We start from the raw sequence: 27,502 nt of genomic DNA, 5'->3' as shown, positions 1-27,502 counted from the left end.
GAGTAAGTAATGCTTTGTAACAATCTGTATTGTATATAAATAAATGTGACTTGACAGGCACAGAGTATAAAGATCTACTAAACACTTTAGTGAGTGTGTGTGTGTGTACCTCCAACGTGTTGGAGCTGTCTAAAGCATGTGGTGTGTTATTGCTTGAGTGTGTGGACATTTCGTTCTTGCCCTCCCCGTCCGACTTCTCGTCTGCACTCATGGAGTCCAGGTCTGTGTCGAAGCCTGTGGGGTAACCCATCGCCTGTAGCACCTACACCACAAAAACAGCATCACAACTAATCCTGCATGGACATCACACAGAAAATGATTACACTTTAGTAAGCCAGCAGTCATTTAGTACACACCTATGGCTTCAGATGACTACAATGCAAGACTTTTATGTAAGAAATAACTCCAATAGTTCTGGAGCAACGCGAGTATGAATAAATGGTGACATACTGTAACTTTCCCTATTAAAAACTCTGCCACATCAGCCCTCATTTTAATAAGGACCTTACTTTTGTTTTCGAAAATGACACCATGAGCTGAAAAGTAAAGTGAAAGTATATATCTTTAAACAAGAGACTTCAAGTTTTGGCATGAAAGATTCAGAAAGTGATGATGCATGCTGAGACAGTTTGGTCCATTTTTGTGGCCATCAGTGAGCAGGCGGAATCAAAAGTGCACAGTTCCTCGGATCCCGAGGTCATTATTGAGAATGAAATCATCAAAGGACTTGCTTATATGTAAGTTCACAGAAATATGCCCACACCACAGATCCACAGCGGACATACAGATCTCAAAATCAAGTTTGATCTTTAACCAAACTAAATCCTGAATAGATGAAGAACGATAAACAAAATATATTACACATAAAATGTAATTTGGGGTATACGGTTTATTATTTAATACTATATCAGTTATCAACCAATGGAGATTTTATTTTATTGATCAGTATTGATATATACTGATAAAAAAAAATTATACATATAGAATACCATTCACAAGTTTTGGTTCATTACAACGATTTTAAATCTCACCAAAGGTGCATTTAATCAAAATCAAAAGTTAAAACAAGTAAAAAGTAATATTTCAAAATAATATTGCAATTTTATAACACTGTTTTTTTTTTATTGTAACATTGTAAAATGTATTCCTGTATAAATTCCACTGAAATAGATCACAACATTTAAAATTAACTTTAGTTTTGAGTGTTTTATTGATATTATTCATTTAAATTAATTTAATGATTTAATTAATTTATCAGCAATTTATCAGTTACCGGACATAACATATCAGATCAGTTGGTTTAGGATAGAATTTTTATACTAATACATCCCAATTATATACAAAATCAAATTTGTAAGATCTAGCCATAACTGCTCTGGGATCGATGCTTCATTTCTCTGAGTATCTCAGAGTCAGGATAAATGCATGCTTTAAGTGTGAGTTTACACAGGGGTAAAGGATATCATAAGAGACCCAGTGTTCATTTGTCAGTCTGACCCAAATGGGGGCTGTCATCGCCTGTAACGGCTGCACTCTCACAAAAAGAGGATTAGAGCGGTCCTATGTTCCAGAGCCTTTGTTCATCAGCACTCTGAGATTACATAGATTTCAGCTCTTTTTGTTTCCTGGGAATCACTGGTGTGTGTGTGGGGGAACAAGATTAACCAGTCTTCCTGAATGACGCCCTGCTTTACTGTCCAGCTACAGTTAGAACAGGGTCAAATCCACAACTCTGGTTCAAGAAGGGGCATCTATAACATTAAAAGACAGATTTAAAAAGGGTCAAAGGGTCGAGTATACAGCTAACAAGAGCTTAGCACAAGCACGTCAACTAGGTTTGTGTATGTTAGAGGCCTGATCACACTGGAAAATAACACTATAGTGACTATTGTAGGGTTTTATTTATTGTAAAGTCATCATGAAGTCAAAATGGATCACTTTTAATTTATTTTAACACATGGTCTAAATGTGCACAATTTGTCAAAAAAAGTTTGTTTTTGCAATTTAAAATTTCACAATCTAGGGAGGAACCATTAAATGAAATAAAACCAAAATGTGATAAATAATAATAATATTTTACTTAAACACTTTTTTTTTTAGTTTACAGTGCAATATTACTTTAGAAATATTTGATATTTGAATATTTTTATTCAGCAGCCATAATAATAATTCATCATTATTATAGGAATAATAGCAACTTTTGGGCCACTTTTATTCAAAGAGATTACAGCGAAAATAAAATAAAAAAGAGGGGGGGGGTCAACATGATCTGGAAATTATGCAAGTCAGTCACCCACATCAAAACTGTGGCTTCAAGTGCATATCTTTAAAGGTAAATTTCATCCCAACATAAACACTCTGTCATTATTTACTCACCGAGTTTTTTGAAACTCGCATGTCTTAATTTGTTCCGTATACACAAAAGAAGATATTAGGCAAAATGTCCAAGCTGTTCTCTTCCATACAAGTGTGTAAAGTTCCAGTATCAAAAGGCTTCAAAACACTTAAAATACACCACACAGGTCATATGGACTACATTTATGGTGCTTTTTTAATGCTTGACAGCCCCTTATCAACATTAACTTTTATTTCATAGAAGCGAGCAGCTCAGACATTTTGTCTGATTTCTCCTTATACTGCTAGACAATAAAGAGAGTAAATGATGACAAAATAAAAATTTATGGGTGAAGTAATCCTTTAAGACATTACATAATGGTCACCACTCCAATCACATGATGCAAAGACAACTGACGTCCAGGTGTACCTTCACAGCCACGTGCAGCTTGGCAGTCTTCTTAGAGGAGCCGGAGGCTTCGTAAACAGCGCCGTCGACGTCTACAGACATGGTGAAGACGGGGGCGTGAACCGGACCTGACTGAGACAGCAGTTTATACTGCAGCCCCGGCCGGATCTGGTTCAAGCGCATCAGAGCGTTCATGGGTTGATTCGAGTCTATTGCTTTACTGTCAAGAACTGCTGGAAGGGAAAGAGAACAGAAATAAACGTTAACGATTAAAGCCCAAAGGGAGTGGTCTTTAAACACACAGCTCATCTAATAACGTTCTATGATCCTTTAGTTCCATCAGCTGGCTAATTGTTAAATTGTCCTGCTTTGAAAGTGATGTATTTGAGTCTGAGGCTGGGGACAGCAGCACGGCTCCAAAAGAAATTAAGAATCAATGCCATTGATTTCCCAACAGTTGTCTGCTTCCTGTATGAGAGAGCAAGAGATGGAAGCACAGCAGGATGAGGAGCGAGAGAGAAGAGACGGCATGAAATAAAAGAGTAGAGAGAGATCTGAACAGCTTACCGAAGAGAAAGAAGGACAGAGATTAGCAAAAAAACAACAAGAGCAGAGCCGAGATGAGGAGAAATGAAACATGTTGTTCTTTAATCCTTTTAGAAAGAGGACATACACCGTTTAAGGCCAAACAGGGCCATAATGAAGAAGGAACGACTGTTCACTGTTTCAGCATTTCCTTGCTGGTTTAAAACAGGAGAGGATATTACAGGGACATATTTGTCATGAAGCACTGAGAAAGCTTTGGTTTGGTGAGGCATATTACTTCTAGAACTTTTAAAAGAAATGTACATCTCATTTAAAATGAAAATATTATATTTATCATAAAAATTGTATAAAATAAACCTAAATAAATCACAGTACTATAGGTTGACTAATATGAAATTTTCAATGTCCAATGCTGATACTGTCATCTGCAGTTATCATTATAGGCTGATCAACAATATAATGATGTAAAACACATAATGCAATTCAGTAATAACAAATGACAATTACTTTACACAGTATTTAATCAAAATACCATTAATCAACTAATCAAACACTACTATTGACAGATGCCCACAGGTATCTCTATTACACATTATATAATTACAGATTAACTGGTTTAACCAATATACCTGTCTCTCTTTACTCAGACTGACCTTTTCTCAGGTTGCGTTTCATCTTCTTGATGAGGTCTTTGTCATCCAGTAGACCATCTTCATAAGGTCTCTTGAGCCCTAGACCTGATACAAAAGAGCAGAGGTAATGTGCGGAAGGAAAAAAAACAAGCTACAATGAATTACTAAAACACATTAAAAACACACTCTTAGAACTGTATGTCAGTGTGTACAATTTCAGAATTTTTTTTTTAATGTTAAGTAGTCATTTCAGCAGCACTAAATGTATTAGCAAAAACAATGACAAAAACTTATTTCGATTGGACAATCAGTTAGCCCCACCCCAAAACTCAAACCAATGACTGAGTCAAAGCTGCTGTTGTCAGGCAGATTAGGATGTTCTTATAAACAAATGTTAAAACTGACACTTTTCAGAGAACGAGAACAACATTTAGCTGTGTCTACATATTAAACTAGACCTGAAGTAATGAATTCGCTGTGTGTGCTCACCTTCTTTATCTGACCAGGGGAATTTCTGTGAAGGTTTACTTGAGGGGAGAGCGTTCATTTCTAAGACCTTATAGATCTGCCCAAAGGCCATGAGACGCAGAGCATGCTGAAACAAAGTATCAAAGTTATCACAGAGCAAACCTAAATTATCTGCTCCTGAAAAAAAAATAAAGTCTCAAAACGTACCCTGAAGAAACACCCACACGCTGCTTCTTTTTTTTTTTATAATAACGCAATAACTCACAGACCGCCTGTAGATGTGGAACATCGGCACTGAATCACCACGTTCAGAGGAATTATGGGAGACAGACTGCCTCACAAATAATTCATGCTACAACTAACTCACATTAACTCATCTCAACAGATATTGACAAAGCTGTTTACTTTAGTTATAGCCCATTACGAGACCACATAAGGTGTGGTTCCAGAGTATCTCTAGAAATTATTTCTGAGCCCAGTTTCAGAAACAGCTTTAATTACAGTAATCAGCCCTGTGTGAATATCACCACTGAACAGCTTAATCTGTGAACCGACCATTTAATATCGTCCCATACACAAACATTTCCAAAAGGCAAGCATGTGACTCTAGATGAAACAATGGAATTGTTTCAGGATGTTTAGATGGTACTGTTCATCACCTGATAAAACTAGATCACTTCCATGATAATCAGCAAATCTGTTCACACTGGAGGAGCCTTCACTTCACTTCACTTCACTTCACTTCACTTCACTTCACTTCACTTCACTTTTGATGTTTTTAAAGGTCCATGCTTAAATTATTAAAAATTCAAAGGAATACACACGAGTTTCCATAGTTTTTCTTTTTTTTTTTTTTACATTATATATTAATAATAATGATTATTTTTACATAATTGTTTTATATGTTACCGTTCAAATGTCTGTAATGCTTTCTACATAAGTCTCTTATGCTCACCAAGGCTGCATTTATTTGACATACAGTAAAGACAGTAATATTGTGAAATATTACTGCCATTTCAAAGAACAGTTTTCTATTTGAATATATTTTAAAATGTCATTTATTCCTTTGATGCAAAGCTGAATGTTGAGCAGTCATTGAGTCCAGTCCTCAGTGAATGAATAGAAATGTCATATAACAGCACTTCTTTGAAATAAAACTCTTTTGTGACATTATAAATGTTAAATCTGATCAATACAATGCATCTTTGCTTAATTCCTTTAAAAAATCACAACCTTACTAACCCCAAAATTCTTAGAACCAAGTTGAATGCATAATAATTCCCTCTGTTTCACAAGCTTGGCACTGGTGATTACATATTGTTCCTAAACTAAAGTTTGAAGTGATATTTAAGGTTAATAAGCATTAAGAAAAATTATTTAATAATCTAAAATTTCATTTCGATTTACATTTTCCTTGCTTCAAATCCGTGATTACACAAACAGCTCATCTTGAACTCATGAACTCTTCATCACTGAGTAAATGGCATCGATAAGTATCTTTCAGTCTCCTGTGTGCTGACATAAACTCGTTCTTGAATGCAGAATCTGTGCAAAGTACTATGCCATATCACCAGATGCATCTCATTTATGACTACGGCAAACCGCAGTAAAAACAAATCATCATTTACACCCGCATTATCTCCAAGAATAAATAAATAACACATCACATTCACTAAAGCAGAAGAGGAATAAAATGCATATATGCAATAAATTATTACTTTCCCCAAAACTTAATATACCGCTGTTTAGTTTTATTTCTTCTTTAAGTTAATTATAAAATTTGATAAATACGTTAAGCAATCAAACATGTTCTTAGCTTCAGTGGTGTGTTTGGAGTCAGGAAGGGTGTGTGTTTGTACCAATCTGCTATCGATCTGCTGCAAAACACTGTTATTCTGATCTCGACTGCACGAGTGTTCAAAGGAAAAGTGCTACAGAAATCTACTCAGAGATTCAGCACACACACACACACACACACACAGTCCCCGGGGCAAAGAGTATGAGTCACGGGCCGGCGCCGTATTATTTTCCCACGCTCATTAGAGAACCAATCATCAAGGTGCTCTATCGGGATGAGTGTGTGTGTGTGTGTGTGTGTGTGAGAGAGAGAGACGGCACAGATGAGATAAGCGCTGTTGATAGCAGCACCACTCTCCTCTTCTCAATGTCACACACCTGCATCTCACACACATCCCGACACACACTGCTTGTACCTGTGCACTGTACGTGATGGCCTCTGCCTGCTCATCCGTCATGTCCGACAGGGTGTTCGTCAGCTCCTTCTCACAGGGATCATGCAGGCCTGGTCCACCTGAGAGGAAACCAAAAATGAGGAAATACAATTAACATCATACAGAATTTACATAGATGACAAGGACACAGTCAAGAGCTGTGGAGTTACTGGAAACTGTAGTGTTTCATTATTAAGTGAGTTACTCTCCATCACCGCAGGTGAGGAGTTAATTAAACCCCAAAGTCAACCTTTATCGTTTAAATTACGTCCTGAAGGTACAATACAAATATATATATATTTTATGTTCACATAAGTATATATCATTTAGGCTTATTTCCCATGCAAGCCAATCAAATATTAATGCCTGCATCTCATTATTAATATATAAATGAGAAAAGAGTATAAGTGTAGCGAGGGATGGACTAGTTATGTCAAGAGCAGATAAATGAGGCTCCATTATTCCTCTGGGCCTCAGACAGGAACTAGAGCTCTGCCAGATCTGATAGTGACATCACTGCTGTCATCACACTGTACAGATTCACATTTATCTTGCATATTCAGGTTGGAAGGCTTATTTAAAGCCAATTAAGTTTAGAGATCTATTAATATACAATGGATACGTTTTTATTTACTCTTTTTACTTATTAAAAACAGCCTTCTTAATCAAATCAGTTATCAAAATCTTCTCTGTGGAAGTGCTGGTACCTGGAAGCAGTATCCCGGAGGCGAGGCACTCCATGACCCTCCGCAGAGCCTCTCCAGCTCCCAGAGGTCTGTTACACGTGGCAATGGCCTTCTCACATATTAACTCCAAAGGCTTAGGACAAAAAAAGAGCAAATCGCTTTTTTTTATTTATTACATAAAGAACTACAGTATGTGACACAGAAATGAGAGATTACGTCTGTGGTTATGGTAAAACGATTCAGTTTAATCCCTCAAATACAAGGTATTTAACTTAAGGCTGAATGGTCCATACATCATTTAGACATTATTAGCATACAGCATAACAACTATAACAACAGTTATTAATGTTTTAAATAAAAATAACTGTTTTTTGAGCAGTAAATCAGCTTATTAGACTGATTTCTGAAGGATCATGTGTTTGAATCTTGATTGTCTTAACAGTTCAATATCACTTTTTACAAACTAATAAATAGCAGATTGAGTTTTTTTTAAACGATATATTTCATCTATGACAAAGCTGCATTTCTACACAGAGCAGGAGTCTGCCGTCACTGAATTCCTTCATCTATGAATTCTCTAAAGTGTTACTGTATCATCACTGTAATATTTGCAATGATATCAGAAGGGAGCAGAAGTCTGATACTCACCCATCCTTTCAGAGGTTCCCACGCCGGGACTCTATTGCACATGTCTCTTAGTATCCGTAAGACAATCACGCATGACTTTAGCCCGTTAACTCTAGCCTGAGGAAACCAGAGGGAATCAGCCAATGAACTGAGAGCAGCAATCAAACCCAACCTTTAACCCCTAAATCTCTAGATCTTGACTGTGTGTGTATGAGTGTGGAAGTGTGTGTTGTGCTTCGGTTCTGGCCTGTGTTGTGTGGATGATGGAGGAGGGGGCGGGGCTTATGTCAGTGGGGTGGGAGAAGGAAAGATATGGTGCAAGAAAGCACTAGACAAATCCTTCATGATGACAAGCAGGTTATGGACAAACAAAAACAGGCAAAAGGAAATTAAAAGTGTAACAATTGCTTTTGTAGCCTTACGATACATAAATGTTAGTGATGAGGTGTCGAGCATTTGGAGAGCTGGAGGAAATCGAGGACAATGGCATGTAGTTTTGGGTCATAAGGCTACAATAACAATGAGAAGAAGTGAGCGCCAACCTGGAACCATTTGGCATGTCGCAGAGAGGCCAACGCCACCAGGCACCTCTGTCTATCCAACAGGTCCGCCGGCTCGCTCGACTCAACGCTCTCTATCGGTGAGAAGAACGGGACAGGAAATCAAATCACACACGCGTAGACACGCACGCTCACACACATACGTACACGTGATGAGGGAGGGGGCTGTTAAGGCACAGCAGGAAGGAGAAAGGGGGAAGCCAATCGGCTCAGGTGGTCCAGTGCATCCAAAAGAGATGAGAGCTCAGTGCATCTCCTTGGCTGGCTGGAAACTGGAGGAAGGATTCGCAGAAGGTGTTAGCATGTGTCAAGAGTAAACACAGCTTACAAAAAAAGGCTGAACAAAGCTGTTCGATTGGCGTTACATACTATCCTACCCAGACATGCCTTAATACAGCATCCTCGGTATTTCATGTCAGTTCATGTGTGAATGTTTTGGCCTAACTAGCCACAAAATTTACAAGCAACAATACATTTTTGGTTACTTTGTTCTATTTTTTGTGAGATGCTGGATAGCTCCGCCCACAGCATACTCTGATTGGTCCAAAATTTAAAAAATTTTTTATGAAAACTAACTATTATGATGAATGATGGTTGCAATAAAGCTCCTGGAAATGTTTGTTTGTAATTTATAGTACACTGTATTATTTTTTATTTTTATACTATACAAAAGTGTGAAATTATTATTATTAATATTATTATTTAAGATACTGCTTGTTATGAAATTGGCAAGATTAAGGTTTTTATTTATAAGATTTAATTAAAAAATGGTTATCGATTTATTTGTACTTTTTTTTTTTAAGTTGGTAATGACAATCCATAATTTGAGATGTGGAGAAAATGGCATTTGTTGGTTCAGAAAACTAATGTGAAAAAAAAATTAATTAATCAAAAAACCTATAAACACACACTCCATATAGAAATCTGGGGTCGTAAGATTTTTGAATATTCATTCGAAAGACATCTCTTATGCTCACCGAGATGGAATTTATTTGATCAAAAACACATAAAAAAATTGTAATATTGCGAAATATTATTACAATTTAAATCTTTTTTTTTATTTTTATAAATATATTTTTTGAAACATTTCTTTTTATTATGAATGTTGCAAACAGTTGTGCTGATTCATATTTTTGTTGAAACACAATCATACATTTTTTTTCAGGATTATTTTATAAACAGGAAGTTAAACAGAACAGTCAACTGAAACAAAACTATTTTGCAATGTAATAAATGTCAAAACCATATCCAAGTATATATACAGTATATTTTATACTTACACTTACTGACTCCAAACTTTTGAATTTTCTTTTGTATTTGTATTTCCTGTGTTAGACATTGTTAATAGAAAAAAGAAACTAATGAGAGTGTGACAAGTATGTTTTCGGAAAGTCTTCACACAGCATTTCAGTACGGGCAGAGACAGATTTTTCTAATTTCCTGTGGCATGTCTAGTTAGGCACTAATGTCAAAAGCAGTGACACATGCTAACAACTTCAGCGAATCAGTGCCAGTTTGTGCTTGGATTGACACTGGAATAATGAAGACATGCAGTGGGTGTTGTTATAGACCAGTCACAACAAGAGAAGAGATCGTACGCACACAACACAAACTCACATTCTGAGTTGTCAGAAATTTTTTCTTTATCTCTCCCGCCCAAACAATACATCAGGTTCATTCTTTAACTTCTTAATTTTTTTTTCATTGGCTTGGTAGGTGAGTGTCTATGTAACAGTGAGCCCATAACACTGTGTTCCTCTGCAGATAAACAAACAGATAAAACACAGAAAAGGCTGCCGCAGTGTAAGTCCAGGACAAGGTGTGCAGGTGTACGGGGTATTAACCATGAGGGGTTATTTAGAGATTATATGACAATAACTATAGCGTTACTCTTTCATAATTCCTCTCTGGATTTCAATCAGAGCAGCCCAGCTGAGGATGGTTAAAGAGGAAGATCTGTCAGAGTGATAAAGGTTTAGCCTTCCCTTTAATCAATGACACACACACATACCGCAAAAATCAACATCAATCCATCATTTATCACCACACAAACTCACACACACTCAAAATGACTACAGTGCACTCTTACTAGAATCATACAAATCTACAGCACAAACACAGGTGTAAAAACATGTCTGCACCACACAGTGGGATCCAAAAGTCTGAGACCTTCAGTTAATTTAATATTTTTATAATTCATTTTTTTAAACAGTTTTTGTTATTTAATACATATTTTATTTATTAAGCAAGTTATAAGCAAAACATAAAATCCAACTGAAAAATTTATGAATCCCAGATTTGCTTAATTGATGACATTTGGAACCCACTGAATTTCAAAATAAAATAAAATAAAATAAAATATAAAATTTTAGGACCATCCGTTTTTCATTGTGACACTTGTGCATTACTATTTCTATCATTATTATTATTATTATTTTGGTTTATACTAATGAGAATATGTTTCTTTTGCATTATAGTCATAAGAACTGGGAGGAAAATGTGCTTAAATGTCATGAATACCACAATGTTAAATATTTATGATTCTAAAACAAGCTTCATGTTCTTTCTTTCTTTAAATTTATGGGGTGAAATACAACCCAGGCATGTTCTAATATTACATTGTTATGTGTGTGTATGTCTGTGTCATTTATGCATGTGTGTGCCTGTGCGCGAGCTGATGAGTACTGCCCATTCGGGCCGGTCCTGAGATTGAGCTGTAACTCAATGGGACAGGGCCCAAGACCCAGTCGGGAAAATACGAGGTGCTCCTGTCGTGATCTACAACCCATCGCTCCATCTCTCCCTCCCTCCTGTCATCTGTCATCCCTCACTCCAGGGGCAGTGTCCACATCTGATACGTCTGCTAGATGGATGAGGTGTGTGCTGACAGGTATTGATTCCTCAACCCGGATACATTCTTTCATTTTTCTCCCCCTGCTTCTAACAATCTACATCAAAGAGGATGGCATTGACTTCCATGGTATGGAAAAAAATACTATGGATGTCAATGGGGACTAGGAACTGTTTGGTTACCCACAATCTTCAAAATATCTTCTTATGTGTTCAACAAAAGAAACAAATTCATACAGTTTGGAACAACTTTTTTTGGCGTTGGGGGGGGGGGGGGGACTATAAGAATACTCCACCCTTTCTTCTGATGAACACAAAGAAAGATTCATAGAAAAATAATCCAACCATGTAATCCATATAATGCAAGTAATGATATAAGGCATAGAAATCAAATGATTAATTAACTTTTTTTTGGGGGGGGGCGGAATATCCCTTTAATGCAATGCAAATATTTCTAAAGCACTGATTTTGAAAAATCATAAACAAAAATGATTAGTAGTCAACTGAAACTCTTTTTTCCCCAAGACTGATATCAATAAATAGAGAGCAAGGTGGCCGACGTAATGCTGAAAATCTTTTCTTTTTTTACACAGTATTTACATGAAATTAATTGAAATATTTTAAAATGGATAATTTATTCATTAACAATGCAGATTTTTGATCTGTTTTTCTTTCATTAGCTCAGTAGGTGAGACAATGAATTTGGCCAAATATTGGCCTGTATCACTAAGCGCAAATACAAATGTTGCTATAATAACATCTATTACAGTCAGTTTAATTATTTAAAGCAACAGTTCTTGCTGAGTAAACTGATTAAGGTTTAAAATGTAAAAAACGTATAGCTAGCTTACTCCATAACTAAAGGTGCGACCATATAAAAGGTCCAATGTCTATTGTCAGTAGTGTGTAGTGATGTACGAAGCAAAGCTTACATAAAAGTCACTTTCAAACCAAGCAGCTTTCTGATGGTCAACATGGCCAATCCACTTGACCAATTTAACACCAGAAACTAAATCTGTGTGGGGAAATCTTTCGCCTTCATGTGAAATTCCTTTTTGTGTGAATTCTTGTTAAAATGACTGGATTTCACCAATGGTACGTACAATGCTAAATGTGACCATATGTTAAATCCAGATGGAATGATTTACTGTGCTGGTTTTAGGTTAAAATTTACAGAGTGAATCCAAGTAATAGATTTAAACATGGTTCAAAATAGTGGAGTTTGTGACTTTATGGAATTCCAGTAATAAGACATCTAGGTAAGTCTATCATCCTCTTTAGTACTGAGTTTTGCTACTGTCTCTGTAAATGATGAGCACTCAAGCATGCCCCGCAGGGTAACACCCTATCCAAATGTGCTTGAGAGTGTATACATGTATGTGAGGGAAAGAATCAGCACGTTTCACATCTAATTGTTAAAAACTAAACACCATCTGTTAAGGATACAACCTCCTCAGCTGTCAAAGCAGTCATTCACGGCACCAAAAACTCCAATAACACACTTCCATCATGACTTCACTCACATGCTCAGTGCCTCTGCATCAGCAATAACTGACAGGAAGCCGAATCGATGATTTATTCACCCTCATGTCATTCCAAACCTGTATGACTTACTTTCTTCTGAAGACACAAAAGATGATATTTTGAAAAATGTCTGTGTATTTTAGTCCATACAATAAAAGTCAGTGGTGTTCGTTGTGCTTTTTGACTCCACTGAGCTTCATTATATGAATTAAAATGTGCCTCTTGTTCTGTAGAAGAAAGCCATGCAGGTTTGAAACAACATAAGGGTGAGTAAATAAAGACAGAATTTTCATTTATCAGCAAACTATCCTTTTAACTGACAGATTAAAGGCATGAAAACAGCATGTGCACCTGGCGTCCCTGACAGAATTGTATCCAAAATGAACTGGGCTGCTCTTACTGCCCTAAGTAGTAAATAAACATCCTAACTTAAATTGTTTTTGACAGAACATTTGGTTTCACGCTATAATGTCTTTTATCTTTCTTACACTCCTCCCGCGGGTCAAGAGTCTGGCAGCACGAAGACCACTCAACCTGCTTCTGAATCTGTGTGTGTGTGTGTGTGTGTGTGTGTGTGTGTGTGTGTGTGTGCGTGCGTGTCTTGACTATGAGATGAGTCCAGCGCTGTGTGCGGCCCTGAGAGAGTGTTCTGGATGCAGAGCAAGGATGAGATGAAAGCTATTTGTTCTAATGGACCATCACTAACACACACATACACAAACACATTCATCCATCCCCTCCCGTTTACCAAATGAACGTTGGCCATATGCAGGCACAAACCTTGCTCCTCTGTCTCACAGTCGTCTCTCATCTGCGGCGAGGTGAGCGTCACCTTCAGTGTGAGTTTGGGTTCTGTCTTAGTGCAGATCACGATGGCTGCCTCGGGAATAGAGCTCTGGACCTCATACTTCTCCTCTGTCAACTTCTGTAGGGTTCAGAGGTCAAAGGTCAAAATGTCAAAAAAACATACAATGAGGATACTTGGTTCTATAGTAGTGTATAGTTGTGACCTATTTAACTGGATTGTATCATGGAAAAATGAAATTTCTTGCTGGTTCATTTGGAAATTATTTGATGAGCTATGTAGACATAACAATGATATTTGAACCAAATTATCAGTCACATGATAGAAAGCATGTAGGAGATTGATCATGTTGATTATTTAGGGGCCCTTAGAAATTTGCACATCAAATATCACACAGTAGAGTTTATAGAGTTAGAAATGCAGAACACACTTTTTACTTTAAAGCAAACTGGACAAGAATTGAAAAGTTAAGCGATTGGCATCACATGTACACAGCTGGTCACAATGCGTTTACAATCCGAGGTGGGACCTAGACAGTCTAGATGCTTGCTTTAATGTTTACTGTACTTCGGTCTCTAATCCATTCAGTTAATTCTAGCCACACATTCTCAATCCGCCTGCTCTTTTCATGTAAATCAGAGATTAATGGCATTTCCCACTGCAGTGACCCGTGTGTGTGTGTGTGTGTGTGTGTGTGTGTAGTCAGGCCGCTATATAGAGCACATTTCTTCCATACACTCACATGCTTGAGCACAGAGAGGAAATGTGCATATCTATCACTCAATCTCTCAGGTAACGGCTCTGACTGATAGGGAGAGAAAGAGGAAGCAGGTGGAGAAAGGGAAAGTAGTCAACTGCTGTTTCCATTAAGAACAGATCCATTATACGGAGACTTGACCTGCTGGCAGTACAGTCTACTTTAATGGGATTTGTGTCTGTTGTGTGTGTGTGTGTGTGTGTGTGTGGTTGGAAGGCTCAGACTGGGGTCGCCGCTGATCACCTCGTTCCCCTGGCCTGTCCTAAGTGTCTAATTAGGGAAGCTGGTTGCTGGCAGGTTTATGTTAATTACACAGGATGAATATAAACAGACCAGGTCTGTTTTGGATGTTGCAATTTATCTGTATAGAAATCTGCAATGTTTAATTTCCCTCAAAACACTGCACCACCATTGAGTTCATAACTATAGCAGGGTAAAATACATTCAGATATTCAGTATCACATACAATTCATTCACAACACTTTATAAATGTAAAACTTTGAGACTTGTGTGATAGACTCACTTATGACCTTGTAAAGGTTACATCAAAGTATTCTTGTTCCGATCATGTAATATAGGTAAAAACTATATTTTTCCACATGAACGGGGCAAGAAATCAGTAACAGATGTTGCAATGGTGAAAATTCCTTTCACAGAAATTACATTCGTATCAAAATTGAAAGTTTACCAGCATGAACTAGTAGAATCAAGCTTTATAATAGCTCAAATAATATTTTTTGATGTCAGAATTACAAATTTTTGCTTTTAAACGCTCTAGAATATCTTGTCCAATAGAAATTTGCATGAACTGGTACATAAGTGAAAATAAATCAGCGTTGCTCTAGTATTATTTACATACTATAATAATATTTATTATTTATAACCTTTATTTATTATATATATATATACATATTAATTTCTTATATTATTGCGTTTATTACTTACATTTTAGTAATTTTATGTGCTTGTCATTTTTTCATATATTTATTTCTATTTCTATTTTATTTATTTTTATTTCAGTTTTAGTATTTTTAGTACTTCAACAAACATGAGCGTCTCTTGTTCTTGTGTACCGCAGTGCAGTCTTTCAACAGATTAGAAACGCAAACAGTAAAAAGAAGGTGTCTTTTGGCTGTATATTTAGCCACTGCAGATCAAATCTCCAGCGGTACAGGAGGTTGTGTGCTTTGAGTGTGTGCCGTCACCTCGATCTGCTGCGGGAGGTTGTCACAGACGGTGCACAGCAGAGTCTCGGTGGGTTTCTCTCGGCACATGAGCACCAGCTCCAGATCCATGTCATCTTTAATCAGGAGGCCTTTGGCCACAAGACCGATCCTAATCACTCCACACAACACCCGTCCTTCACTGGGAGTGCTACTACAGCTGCTGTCCTCGCTGAGACAACACAAAATATAAATATGATCTGAATTTATTACGAGCAATATGCAGATCCAATAAATCAAGAACAAACAACTTATTTGCAGAAATCTGTCTACTTTCTCAGCATGCACTCACTTTGTGCTGCCTTCTGGCAGTTCAGCCACGCTGGCCTCCTTCTCCTCCTCCTGTGTGCTGGCTGAATTTGATTGATTTGATTGGCTGGCTTGAGTTTGGTCCATCCAATCAGACACGTGTTTCAGGGCGCGCTCTACAGTGGAGACGAGGCCCTGCACCGCCTCCAGGGCCTCAGAGGAAGGGTAGATGGTGGAGTGCTTGGCCATGACATGACGGTCATCGTTCCCGAATGACCGAATGGACCTCTGACAGAGAGAAAAGATACATTATGGCTGGAATACACAACAAGATTTTTGCACCAATTTACAGAGACGTCTAGAGACGTCTATGCTTTTTGCTGAAAGCCTGAGCCAGTCTGCAGATTTGAGTTGACAGATATCATAGAAAATCGAGTAGTGTATCATGGTCACTGACTCAGAATTTTTAGCTTCAGATTTTGATTCCATCCAGTCGTGGGTATAAAAGCATGTTTGATATTTTCAGCCGAATTCAGAACACATACTGTTTTCATTGGTCTTGCATCATCTAGTAACGGTGTGCATATTTCTGCATGAGTTTGTTGTGATCAGAACAACTTTAGTCTGGTAGTGTGTATGGATGTAACGATTAACTAGAGCCGAATCGTTAACTAGAGAAAATCGATTCAAATATATAACGATTCAAATCGGTTAAATTAATTTTAATTTTTTAATTATAACAATCTAAGAGTTTAAACAAACCAAAGCATTTCACTATTTATTTCTGAATATTTGTATCAAATTTTACACAATTAAAATTTACAGCTGTTGCACAGTTATGTAATTATTTCTACCAAAACAATAAAAAATAATACAAAGAAACAAACAAATGAATAACGACAAACGTCTCTATGAATGTTTGAAACTAAATATATGGCAAATTAATTGTTATCAAGCTGCAATTTTGTCAAAGATCTCAAAAAGTGAGTATTGATTGTTTGTATTAAGGATACATCAAATATTAGCTGTGAAATGATCTTTAACACAAAAAAAAAAAAAAAAAAAAAATGAGTTGGCAATTCCATTCCCAAAATGTTCAAAATGTCATTTACACATAGAAAATAAAATTTCATTTGAAATTTGGAGGAAATTACTGTCAGAATAATAATAATAATAATAATAATAATAAATTAATGTTAAAATATGGTTCAAATGTTGAGGTCAGTATTTTATTATTACCACAACCAAAAGTAACAGCAAAGACATTTATGTTTCTTATTTTATTTTTTCAAAATAAGGGCTGTTCTTTTGAAATTTTTAATTCATCATAGAATTCCACAAAAGTATGTAGCAACACAACCGTTTTCAAAATTGATAATATGATAAATGTTTCTTGATTAGCAAATCATCATATTAGAATGATTTCCGAAGGATCATTTCAGTTATTCAAATCAGTTATTTTAAATTGTAATGATATCTCTCAATATTACTGGTTTTAGTGTATATATATATATATATACACACACCATTTCCACAGGACAAATTGCCAGCAATAACACACCAGAAACACTGATAAAGGTGAGTGAGACACACTCTGTTAACAACTTCTGAAGATCACCTTTGCTGACATCTTCAATTTGTCTCCTAAAGTGAAGTGTGCGTGTGAGACAGACGTGCAAGGTTAGAGCGAAGCATTCAGCGGCAAATTAAACCTTAATCAATCAAACTCACCTCTGCTTGCCTCGATGGCAAAACAAACGTCTATAGAAGTAACATCTACAGAGTTCACAGCAACAGGTTCACGTACTGTACCCTGTACCTGACCCTCCGGGTACACACCATCAGACCGAGACGTGCTGTATAAAACCTGTGTCTGTGAGCGACAGCGTGTTCTACATCATCCTCACGGGTGGAAATCAATTTGAGCTCGGTGACAGTCACCCGACAACCTCTTCTAATCAGACATGAAGCCCTTCTCACTCCCACAATCCTTCAGTCGTCAGTCTTTCATCAGCCACCGTCAATCTCTCATGTAACAACCCCCACTCGACGACTAGATCTAATAACCACCAAATCCTCACTTCCTGCATTAGCATTCTCAACTGATGGGACGGGACCTAAAAATGAGTCATAGGTCTGTACTGATAAATAATGCTAAATTAAAATAATAAAATGCAACTAACAACAAAATGTTATAGTGTTATTTTATGAGGGGCCATACAAGCCATAATTTATTCTGGCACTCTCACACACTTACATTCTCCTTTCACATACATACCTTTTTTTAAGCAGGAAGTCACTCTCAGACCAGGAAATACATGTGCAAGACTTGCTCAGCTCTTCCTCACAATTTTACAATGATGCTATTCAAAGTCATCCTGATCTTTTTCAAGTATATATTTTAAGTTTTTAACTTTAACATATCATTTTGTAACCTACGTGTTCTACAGATGTGTGTACAAGTAGGGCTGGGCGATATATAAAAAAAAATTATATCTCGATAGTCAAAATTTTTACGATATTCGATATATATCTCGATATGTTTGCATTTAAATAATAAAAATTATTATTATTTAATTAAAAGGCCTATATGTAACTGAAGCAGTGCAAATTAAGTAACAGTTACAGAAAGTGCATTCTGTCAACTTTTTAGTGCATGCAATTCACAATTTAAACTATGCAAGTGGGATAAGTATTATATATTAATTTTTTAACAAGTTTTTAAGAACACAAGTCTGTCAACTGTCTGTGGTTTTAAGAGAAGCTCTGTGGCATGAAACTATGTTCCTACTAACACTAAAAACCCTCTTAGATGGGGAGCTAGTTGCTGAAGCACATAGCTATTTCTTATATATAAATATATATAAATGAATACCAAAGACTTTTGCATTCTCTCTGTCTATATTATGGAAACTGGTAAAAATATATCAGTGAAATTCCCCAATAGTAATTCCAAATGGCCATAGCCTATGTTTCTCTATTCAAACATCAGCAGTCGATTAAGTGCATTTATTTTGCGATCACAAACGCAAACAATACAGTTGAGATCTCATGACAGAACACAGACCGGCTGAACGACGCTTTCATTAGATCGCTCAATTCCAGCTTGTTAGTGTTTTCAGATTATCGGCGGCGGCTCTTCCGCAATGAGGAGTGAGCACGTGCGCATGGTTGCCAGATTGCTTAAAATAAGCAAACACCGGGCAGAAAATGTATCCTTGTAACAGTGGAGCTCTGGTTGGGAGATTTAAACTCTTGTTATCTGGCAACCGCTATCATTAAAGCTCTCGTAGTAGAGGGGCGTAGAGCAGTCAGCAGTTACAGGTTCCTTTTTTGGACATTCGACGCGTTCTTTTGGGAAAGTATGCTTGAATTTGAAATATTCGATATTCCCGATATATTCAAATTGTACATCGTCGTCAAAATTATTCCGATATTATCGCTAATATTCGATATATCGCCCAGCCCTATGTACAAGTGTTATGATACTGATTTTGATCGGTTTTTTTTTTTTTTTACAATTATTAAATGTTTATTTTGCTCTGTTACTGGCCAAACTAACCTTGAACAAACAAACAAACAAAAATATATGCAACATGAAGCAACTGCACAAAACAAAAACATCAGATGGGCTGAATTAATATTTTATTATGACTCTTTATTATTATTAGTGTTTTATTACCTTAACTGTATGTATGTCTGTACTTTCTGTACTGGAGGCTCCTGACACCAGGACCAATTGAACACACTTGGCAATAAAGCTCTTTCTGATTCTGATGAAAATGCTAATTCAATCTCTGACAGCAGGTGGCGCTTATAGAACACGAGCAGCGTTTCCTGGGTTGTTGTTGTATGCAGCGCTGTGCTAATTAACACTCCTTTAATATGTATTTAATGACAGTAAGAGCAAAAAGAAAATGGCATCGAAACTTTTCTGTCATTGTCTGGTACAGTATTTTCTCTGCTGTGTCCGTCTTCAGCGAATCTGTCTTAAAGATAATTTTTCATGATGTTCACTACGTTTATGTTACCAAATTGCATTCTGTCAGGAATAACCTGCCTGCGCTGTTTTTAACATGGTCGTTTTTGATTACTGTCAGTTTAAATGCCGTTGTTGCCAGATATTGAGAAAACAACAAAACAATCAAAAAAAAATCTTGCCGGATTGGGAACAAAATCACTATTAATCACGGGATTGGGACGGGACAGGAAAAAATGTCAGCAGGAGTGGACGGGACTGGGAATACAGTTTGATCCCCAACTTTATACACAAATATAGCCTACCTTTTATATAAATATAAACTATAAACTAGGGGTGTGCGATATGACGATTTTTGATCGTGGACGATAATGTCTCGTGGTTCTCACTTGCTCCAAGCGCTCCACCACCGCTCCATCACGAATATAATTGGGTCTCTCCGATCAGAAGGTTATAATGATGGTAAAACCGAGTGGGAAGTTAAAGGCTACTTCTCAAGGAGTTTGTCTGTTCCTTTTACGGAATATTTTCTGTAAAGTGCTACTTCATCTGTAACTGATTTTGAATGAGCAGAAATCTGTAAGAAATGCATCGATCTGTAGATAAAATAACTGATGAAAATGTACTTTTATTTTCATCACAAACAAAATTTGCACAGCAGAAAGCAGCAATTATACCTTTTAATGCTGACAATGTTATTAGTTTGCCATTTGGTAGGAAAAAAAGTTTGCACACAATAGCCTAAGCCACTTTAAACTCTCCTGTTATTTTTATTTTATTTTATTTTTTTATTTTAATATAGGCTACGTTATGAACATAACATTGAAATACAAACATACCGAAGTACTTTAGCCACGGAGTGAAGGTGGAGCGGTGTTTCTGGTATCAGTGAACGCGGAGCGGAGTGATTATTAAATGCCCGGAGTGCAGAGGAGAAATTGTTGTTTAAATATTCCATCATTTTTGGTCATACAGATAAAAGTAATACATTTTTGAATCCGTATACGTTTATTTGTGTGCACTCAGAATAATAACGAAATGCTGTACTTCTGTAAAATAATTAAAGCAAACAAGAGGCAGTTTCTGCCGTCTGGGTCATGTGAACTTAAGCGAGAAACTTCAAAACTCTGTGTATGAAAAATAAATCTAAAAAATAAATGAAAATAAATGAAAAATAAAAAATAAATGTAGAGTGAAATGTCTACATTCAAATGGAAAAAATATATATATATATATATATATATTTTTTTTTTTTGCGGGAGTGGGACGGGACAGATTTGAAAATCCACTCCCGTGTCACCCTCTACTTTATTTACATGAAAACATGTAAAATAAAATTCAAAATAGTAACTATAGTAACAATATCTCAATACACTGGTACACTATTATAATTTTATAATTTTTGCTTATCCTTTCATTTAGATTTTATTCAGTTTTAGTTTTAGTAATATATATATATATATATATATATATATATATATATATATATATATATATATATATATATATATATATATTAGTGGTGGGCATAGATACATTTTTTAAATCTAGATTAATCTCACTGTAATCTTGGAATTAATCTAGATTAAAATGGCTCGATTGAATTCTGCCGAAGGCATTCAGAATATGTGTGCTACCCAAATAAAATAATGACTAAAAGTAAGTCTTTGAGAATGGGTTTCTCAAGACAGGTGGTGCATTAGACCAGGGGCTCATCTCCTGTTTCCAAAATGCATCACAAACTGCTTGAGAAAGCTGTAAACTTATTCCACATTGTACAAGGTGCAAACAACCTTACGCCTGTTTCTCACATACTCCGTCTGCAGTGCGTATGCGTTTTGTAGTTTTTTACGCAGTCATGTTTATGGATTCCGACTGCAAACGCGTCCTGTGTGAAAGCACAATGAGTATGAGCCTGTGCTGCTTCTGCACCACATACGTAACGCACACGGACTGCATACGCACTGCAGACGGAGTATGTGTGAAACAGGCGTGCGCCTTGTTGAGGATTCCAGCTTCTTAAAAAAAATGTCCCTGAAGCAAACCCGGCGGCTTCAGCTGCATCCATGTTAGCACATCACGTTTGATGTGGTAATTTATTTCACAGTAGGCATACACACAGGTTTAAAGACTCGTTCTCGCCCCCTACAGATTTTTTTTTGTTTTTTAAAATGTGAATATAGCTTTGTTATGTTTTACCATATTTAGTTTTAGTTCTTTTAGTACTTCAGTCTTAAACAAAAATGAGAAATGTTGCCTTGGCAAGTAGTTTCTTTATGTAGCTTTTATTAACTTTTATATTACCGATTAAATTGTATTTCAAATAATGGAATTTGTTTTAGTTAACTTTTGAAACAGGACATTTTCTATATATTTTCTGTTGACATCAGAGGTCACGGACTCAACCAAACACTGGTACACCAGAGAACAGCTCTCAAACAGCTGCTTCTGCTGTCTCCTACAATTCATCAGCATCACTTTACTGTGATTACGCTTTCTTGACATGATTTGCTCCTAATTACACTGCATGTGAATGGTAATTACAGTGATAATGCAAACCGGATAGTTTCATAAATTTTAAACGAATGAAATTAATGTCGTGTAAAGAGGATGACTTTAGAGATGCAGAGGATTGCAGCATGTGGACACTTGTCTTCAACAATCAATTTAAAGACAATTACAGTAAAAAAGAGTTTACAGTTATAGTTATTCTTTCTTTTTTTTTTGAGCTGTCAGCTACCAAAAGTAACTGTAAAACCAAATAAAGAAACTTGTTCAGATTTCTGTGCATTGGGAGCTAGTCTCTAGTCTCTTTCCTGCATGCATGCAGCAAAATACAGAAAACCATGACTGATTAAAAACGGTAGGCGTGTACTGCAAATCAAAACTTCCTATCAGTTCATTCATCATCCATCACAGCCCTGAATCTCCTAGATATCAGCTCTTTTCAATACCAGATCCATTCCCTAATGCTGTCATTTTCATTCCATTGCTCTTCCTGTAGCATTTCTCTATTCGACAGTAGACATGCTCAATGGCGTATCAAAGCTACATCAGCAGCGCTGCAGTCCCCGGGGGTTGTGACCTTTCACGTAATATAGACATAAAAACCACACAGTGCATCCATCTTCTGAACGGCAGCTGATATTTAACTAGCAAGAAAGGAAAAACAAGATTCAATGGGAGTTCACCCAGTGACATTTTTACACTGGTGACTTCTACCAGACTGCTGGGCTTGTTTGTTGAGTGCGAAGCACTGATGTTTGAAGGCTGCAACCTTTAGCAGAGCTGATCAATTAGTGTGATTGCAGAGTGAGACAAACTACGCAAGTTTGAGAACATTAAAGGAAGCCTGGGCGATCGTGGATAAAGGTGTGGGGCTCTTTCGGCATCTGCAGCAGCGAGTGTCTGTGATATAAAGATGAATATCTGTGTGTGTGTGTGTGTTAGCAGCAGTGACAGTGGCCTTTCGATGGCATGGGGCCAGTATTTAACAGGCAGTGCGCAGGGTTTATGAGGCGCTTCTAATGGCCGCCCGCGAGCAGCCGTAAAACATACTGTGAAGTGTAAAAGAGTGTAAAATAGCCAAGGAGGAGCAGAGAGACTGCATCTTAATCACACCAAAAAGGGAAAGGATGGATAGGGATTGAAACACTTAGTATGTGTGAGGTACACACAGAAAATGATGTTGGGAATTTTCCAGCTACCTCATAAAACCCACTGCGCAGCTATGATAAACAAATTGCGATATCATAACGGAATCATTATTTTTAATGACTGAAACAAATTTTGTAATAATGTTACTATTTTAAGGGATTCAACCAAAAAGGAAAATTCTGTCATAATTTACTCATCCTCAAGTTGTTTAAAACCTGTATGAGTTTCTTTCTTCTGTTGAACCCAAAATAACATATTTTGAAGAGTCTGGGTAAACAAACAGTTGATGCCAGCCATTGACTTCCATAGTTGGTAAAAGAAAAGCCAATGGCTGCCAGCAAATTGAGGGTGAATAACTGATGACAGAACTTTTATTTTTGTCCTTTGAATAAAAGGACAATGAAATGGCAGCATAATCCATATGGAAGTCAATTTAAACTGAAAGAGACTTTTCAGTTTTTAAAAGTTGTAAATGTAATTCACCTAATTACATTTACATAAAGAAATGTTTTACAAGAAAAATCTATTTTAGTTCACATTTTTCACATTTAATTCAACGTTTTACTTGCCCTTTCTTTGTAATTCTTTGTGTTGCTACTTCTAATCTAATATTAGCTATCCTGTTAAAGCTTTCAAATGGTAACACAAACTTCTCTGATTGATTGATATCCCTTTAGAATTGTGGGAAAATAGTACAGTATTTTATGCTTAAATGTTAACTTAAAACGCACACACAAACTGCATGTAGCAAATACCATCATCAACACCAGAGCTCTGGAGCTCAATGTTGGTTTGTTGTGAAAAATTGATACAATACCGCTAAAGCTTTATTGCGCTAAGGCTATAGAAATTTTGAATGGCATTTTGCCTGCTCAGGAAAGTAAAGACTTGTTAGTGGACTTTCTATTGTAATTTGGTACCAGTTTCAAAGCATCTTAATAAGAACTAATCAGAGGTTTACAGAAAAATTGGATACCCACTGAGTAGGATATTAGTTGATTCTAAGCATATTCTAATAGGATCCTTCAGGAGGTATTCCATTCCAAATTTCAAAAGCAATCCTGAACACACTGATTTAAGGATGGTTTAGTGGAACTTGGAGGCAGATTGAAAAAGAGAAAAAGCGAGCATGCATATGTATATGTGAGAGAGAAAGAGATCAAGTACAATCAAGCAACGGAGGGTTTCATCAAACCACTAGATTAACGAATGGTACACTGGGGACATATTCAGACAAACAGATCTCAATCGAATGGAGTAAGATAGGCACACACACACACAGATGGATCAAGACTATTAAAATCGAGGGGGCATGAGGATTTGGAATAATTATATTATACAACAACAATAATAATATTTTTGTAGCGCAGTTTGTACTTAGTAATGTGTATTTAAGGCTCCTGCTTTGCTTATCAAATGGATTAAATAACCACATGAGGGGTCCTGGTATGTTGTGTTGTCTCTGCGTGTATATTTGAGGTCAGTCTTCAGTATTAAATTAATTACACACAACTAATTAAAATGTCTTCCAGGCAGGCAATGATCTGCAAAGCTCTGTGGCTACTTATTATAGACTCATAGGCATAGACATGAGCTGACCACAAACAGCTGTTGAATGATGCAGGTCTTCTTGATGAGTGCATGCATATGTATGTGTGATGAGATTGACATAAACAAACTGTGACAGTGTGCATGAGCAGCTCTCTGATGCGTGAAGTTTGTAAATCTGAAGTGGCCCCAGAACACAGACCTGGGGAACACCACTTTAAAAATGCATATACACTAGGGCTGAACGATTAATCAAAATCAAACCAAAATGACGAATTGGCATAGTTAAACTGAATAACAAGAGCTGTATTTTTTTTAAATTAAATAAATATATGCACTGCGTCAATAGTAAATGCTGCTAATCTCTGCAAGCACACTAAGTTTGAGTCGCTTAAAACATTCATCTGAAAAAGCAGCATGTGCAACAGCTTTTAAAAGGTAAAAGGATATTTTCTTATTTGTACAAATTTCTTTCAAAGGTTTACTGACTTTATATAGTTAATTTTGCACAGAAAAACTTCATCCTACATAATATAAAGTTTAACTTTTGTATAAATATCCAAAAGTGTGTATTTTAACATGTATTTTGATACCTCCTTCACTGGAGTATATGCCCATTGTTTGCTTGTCTTTCTAAATTAAAGTATGAGTTGAAATACAAACCCGATTTTAAAAAAGTTGGGACACTGTACAAATTGTGAATAAAAACAGAATGCAATGATGTGGAAGTTTCAAATTTCAATATTTTATTCAGAATACAACATAGATGACATATCAAATGTTTAAACTGAGAAAATGTATCATTTTAAGGAAGAAAATAAGTTGATTTTAAATTTCATGGCATCAACACACCTCAAAGAAGTTGGGACAAGGCCATGTTTACCACTGTGTGGCATCCCCTCTTCTTTTTATAACAGTCTGCAAACGTCTGGGGACTGAGGAGACAAGTCGCTCAAGTTTAGGAATAGGAATGTTGTCCCATTCTTGTCTAATCCAGCTTTTAGTTGCTCAACTGTCTTAGGTCTTCTTTGTCGCATCTTCCTCTTTATGATGCGCCAAATGTTTTCTATGGGTGAAAGATCTGGACTGCAGGCTGGTCATTTCAGTACCCGGATCCTTCTTCTACACAGCCATGATGTTGTAATTGATGCAGTATGTGTCTGGCATTGTCATGTGGGAAAATGCAAGGTCTTCCCTGAAAGAGATGACGTCTAGATGGGTGTATATGTTGTTCTAGAACTTGGATATACCTTTCAGCATTGATGTTGCCTTTCCAGATGTGTAAGCTGCCCATGCCACACGCACTCATGCAACCCCATACCATCAGAGATGCAGGCTTCTGAACTGAGCGCTGATAACAACTTGGGTTGTCCTTGTCCTCTTTAGTCCGGATGACATGGAGTCCCAGTTTTCCAAAAAGAACTTCAAATTTTTATTCGTCTGACCACAGAACAGTTTTCCTCTTTGCCACAGTCCATTTTAAATGAGCCTCTGGAAGTATTCCTGAGCCCATGTTGTGATTTCCATTACAGTATCATTCCTGTATGTGATGCAGTGCTGTCTAAGGACCCGAAGATCACAGGCATCTAGTGTGGTTTTCCAGCCTTGACCCCTTAAGCACAGAGATTGTTCCAGATTCTCTGAATCTTTGGTTGATATTATGCACTGTAGATGATGATAACTTCAAACTCTTTGCAATTTTTCTCTGAGAAACTCCTTTCTGATATTGCTCCACTATTGTTCACCGCAGCATTGGGGGAATTGGTGATCCTCTGCCCATCTTGACTTCTGAGAGACATTGCCACTCTCAGAGGCTCTTTTTATACCCAATCATGTTGCCAATTGACCTTATAAGTTGCAAATTGGTCCTCCAGCTGTTCCTTATATGTACATTTAACTTTTCCAGCCTCTTATTGCTACCTGTCCTAACTTTTTTGGATTGTGTAGCTCTCATGAAATCCAAAATGAGCCAATATTTGGCATGACATTTCAAAATGTCTCACTTTCAACATTTAATATTTTATTTATATTCTATTGTGAATAAAATATATAAGTTTATGAGATTTGTAAATTATTCTATTCCTTTTTTACTTTTTTTGGAATCGGGTTTGTAATTTTCTGTGATATTAAAAATTACACAAGGTTTGCTCTTCAGAGAGCTCAGCTACAAAACACAGAACCTTCCTTTAAGCCAAAACACAATACTCAGAATTCTGCGTTCATTTTCAGACTGCCATTCGTTGCATAAGAGCACTATGTGCATTTTTTCTCCTGAAAGTCTATTTCCTTGGAACAGTGCAGGGTCATGCTGACAACACAGCCAGAGTGTGTGTTAGTGCACTGTGTGTGTGTGTTTGTGTGTGTATCTGTGGGCTCTGCCACTTTGGCCACAATTTGATAGGAAGTCGAGTGAAACC

The 27,502-nt window shown here is 36.7% G+C and overlaps 1 protein-coding gene across 5 annotated transcripts in view; it reads right to left on the bottom strand.

The window, feature by feature from the left end:
* Positions 1–27,502, bottom strand: part of LOC132132990 (spermatid perinuclear RNA-binding protein-like) — a 101,738-nt gene that overhangs the window by 9,224 nt on the left and 65,012 nt on the right. For 3 of the 5 annotated variants that reach the window (XM_059545642.1, XM_059545645.1, XM_059545643.1), the window contains exons 4-14: positions 15,945–16,189; positions 15,635–15,824; positions 13,648–13,792; positions 8,476–8,567; positions 7,955–8,050; positions 7,328–7,439; positions 6,603–6,700; positions 4,411–4,516; positions 3,943–4,026; positions 2,765–2,976; positions 110–262 (exon numbers count right to left, since the gene is read on the bottom strand). In XM_059545642.1, the coding sequence (XP_059401625.1) occupies positions 110–262; positions 2,765–2,976; positions 3,943–4,026; positions 4,411–4,516; positions 6,603–6,700; positions 7,328–7,439; positions 7,955–8,050; positions 8,476–8,567; positions 13,648–13,792; positions 15,635–15,824; positions 15,945–16,189 (1,533 nt within the window). The remainder of the gene's footprint in view (positions 1–109; positions 263–2,764; positions 2,977–3,942; positions 4,027–4,410; positions 4,517–6,602; positions 6,701–7,327; positions 7,440–7,954; positions 8,051–8,475; positions 8,568–13,647; positions 13,793–15,634; positions 15,825–15,944; positions 16,190–27,502) is intronic. The other 2 variants (XM_059545644.1, XM_059545647.1) reach the window with 1 other exon arrangement.

Source organism: Carassius carassius, chromosome 49, assembly GCF_963082965.1.
Source record: "Carassius carassius chromosome 49, fCarCar2.1, whole genome shotgun sequence".
Taxonomy (NCBI): Eukaryota; Metazoa; Chordata; class Actinopteri; order Cypriniformes; family Cyprinidae; genus Carassius; species Carassius carassius.
The sequence above is the reverse complement of the archived record's forward strand: the minus strand, read 5'-3'. Positions and strand labels throughout refer to the sequence as shown.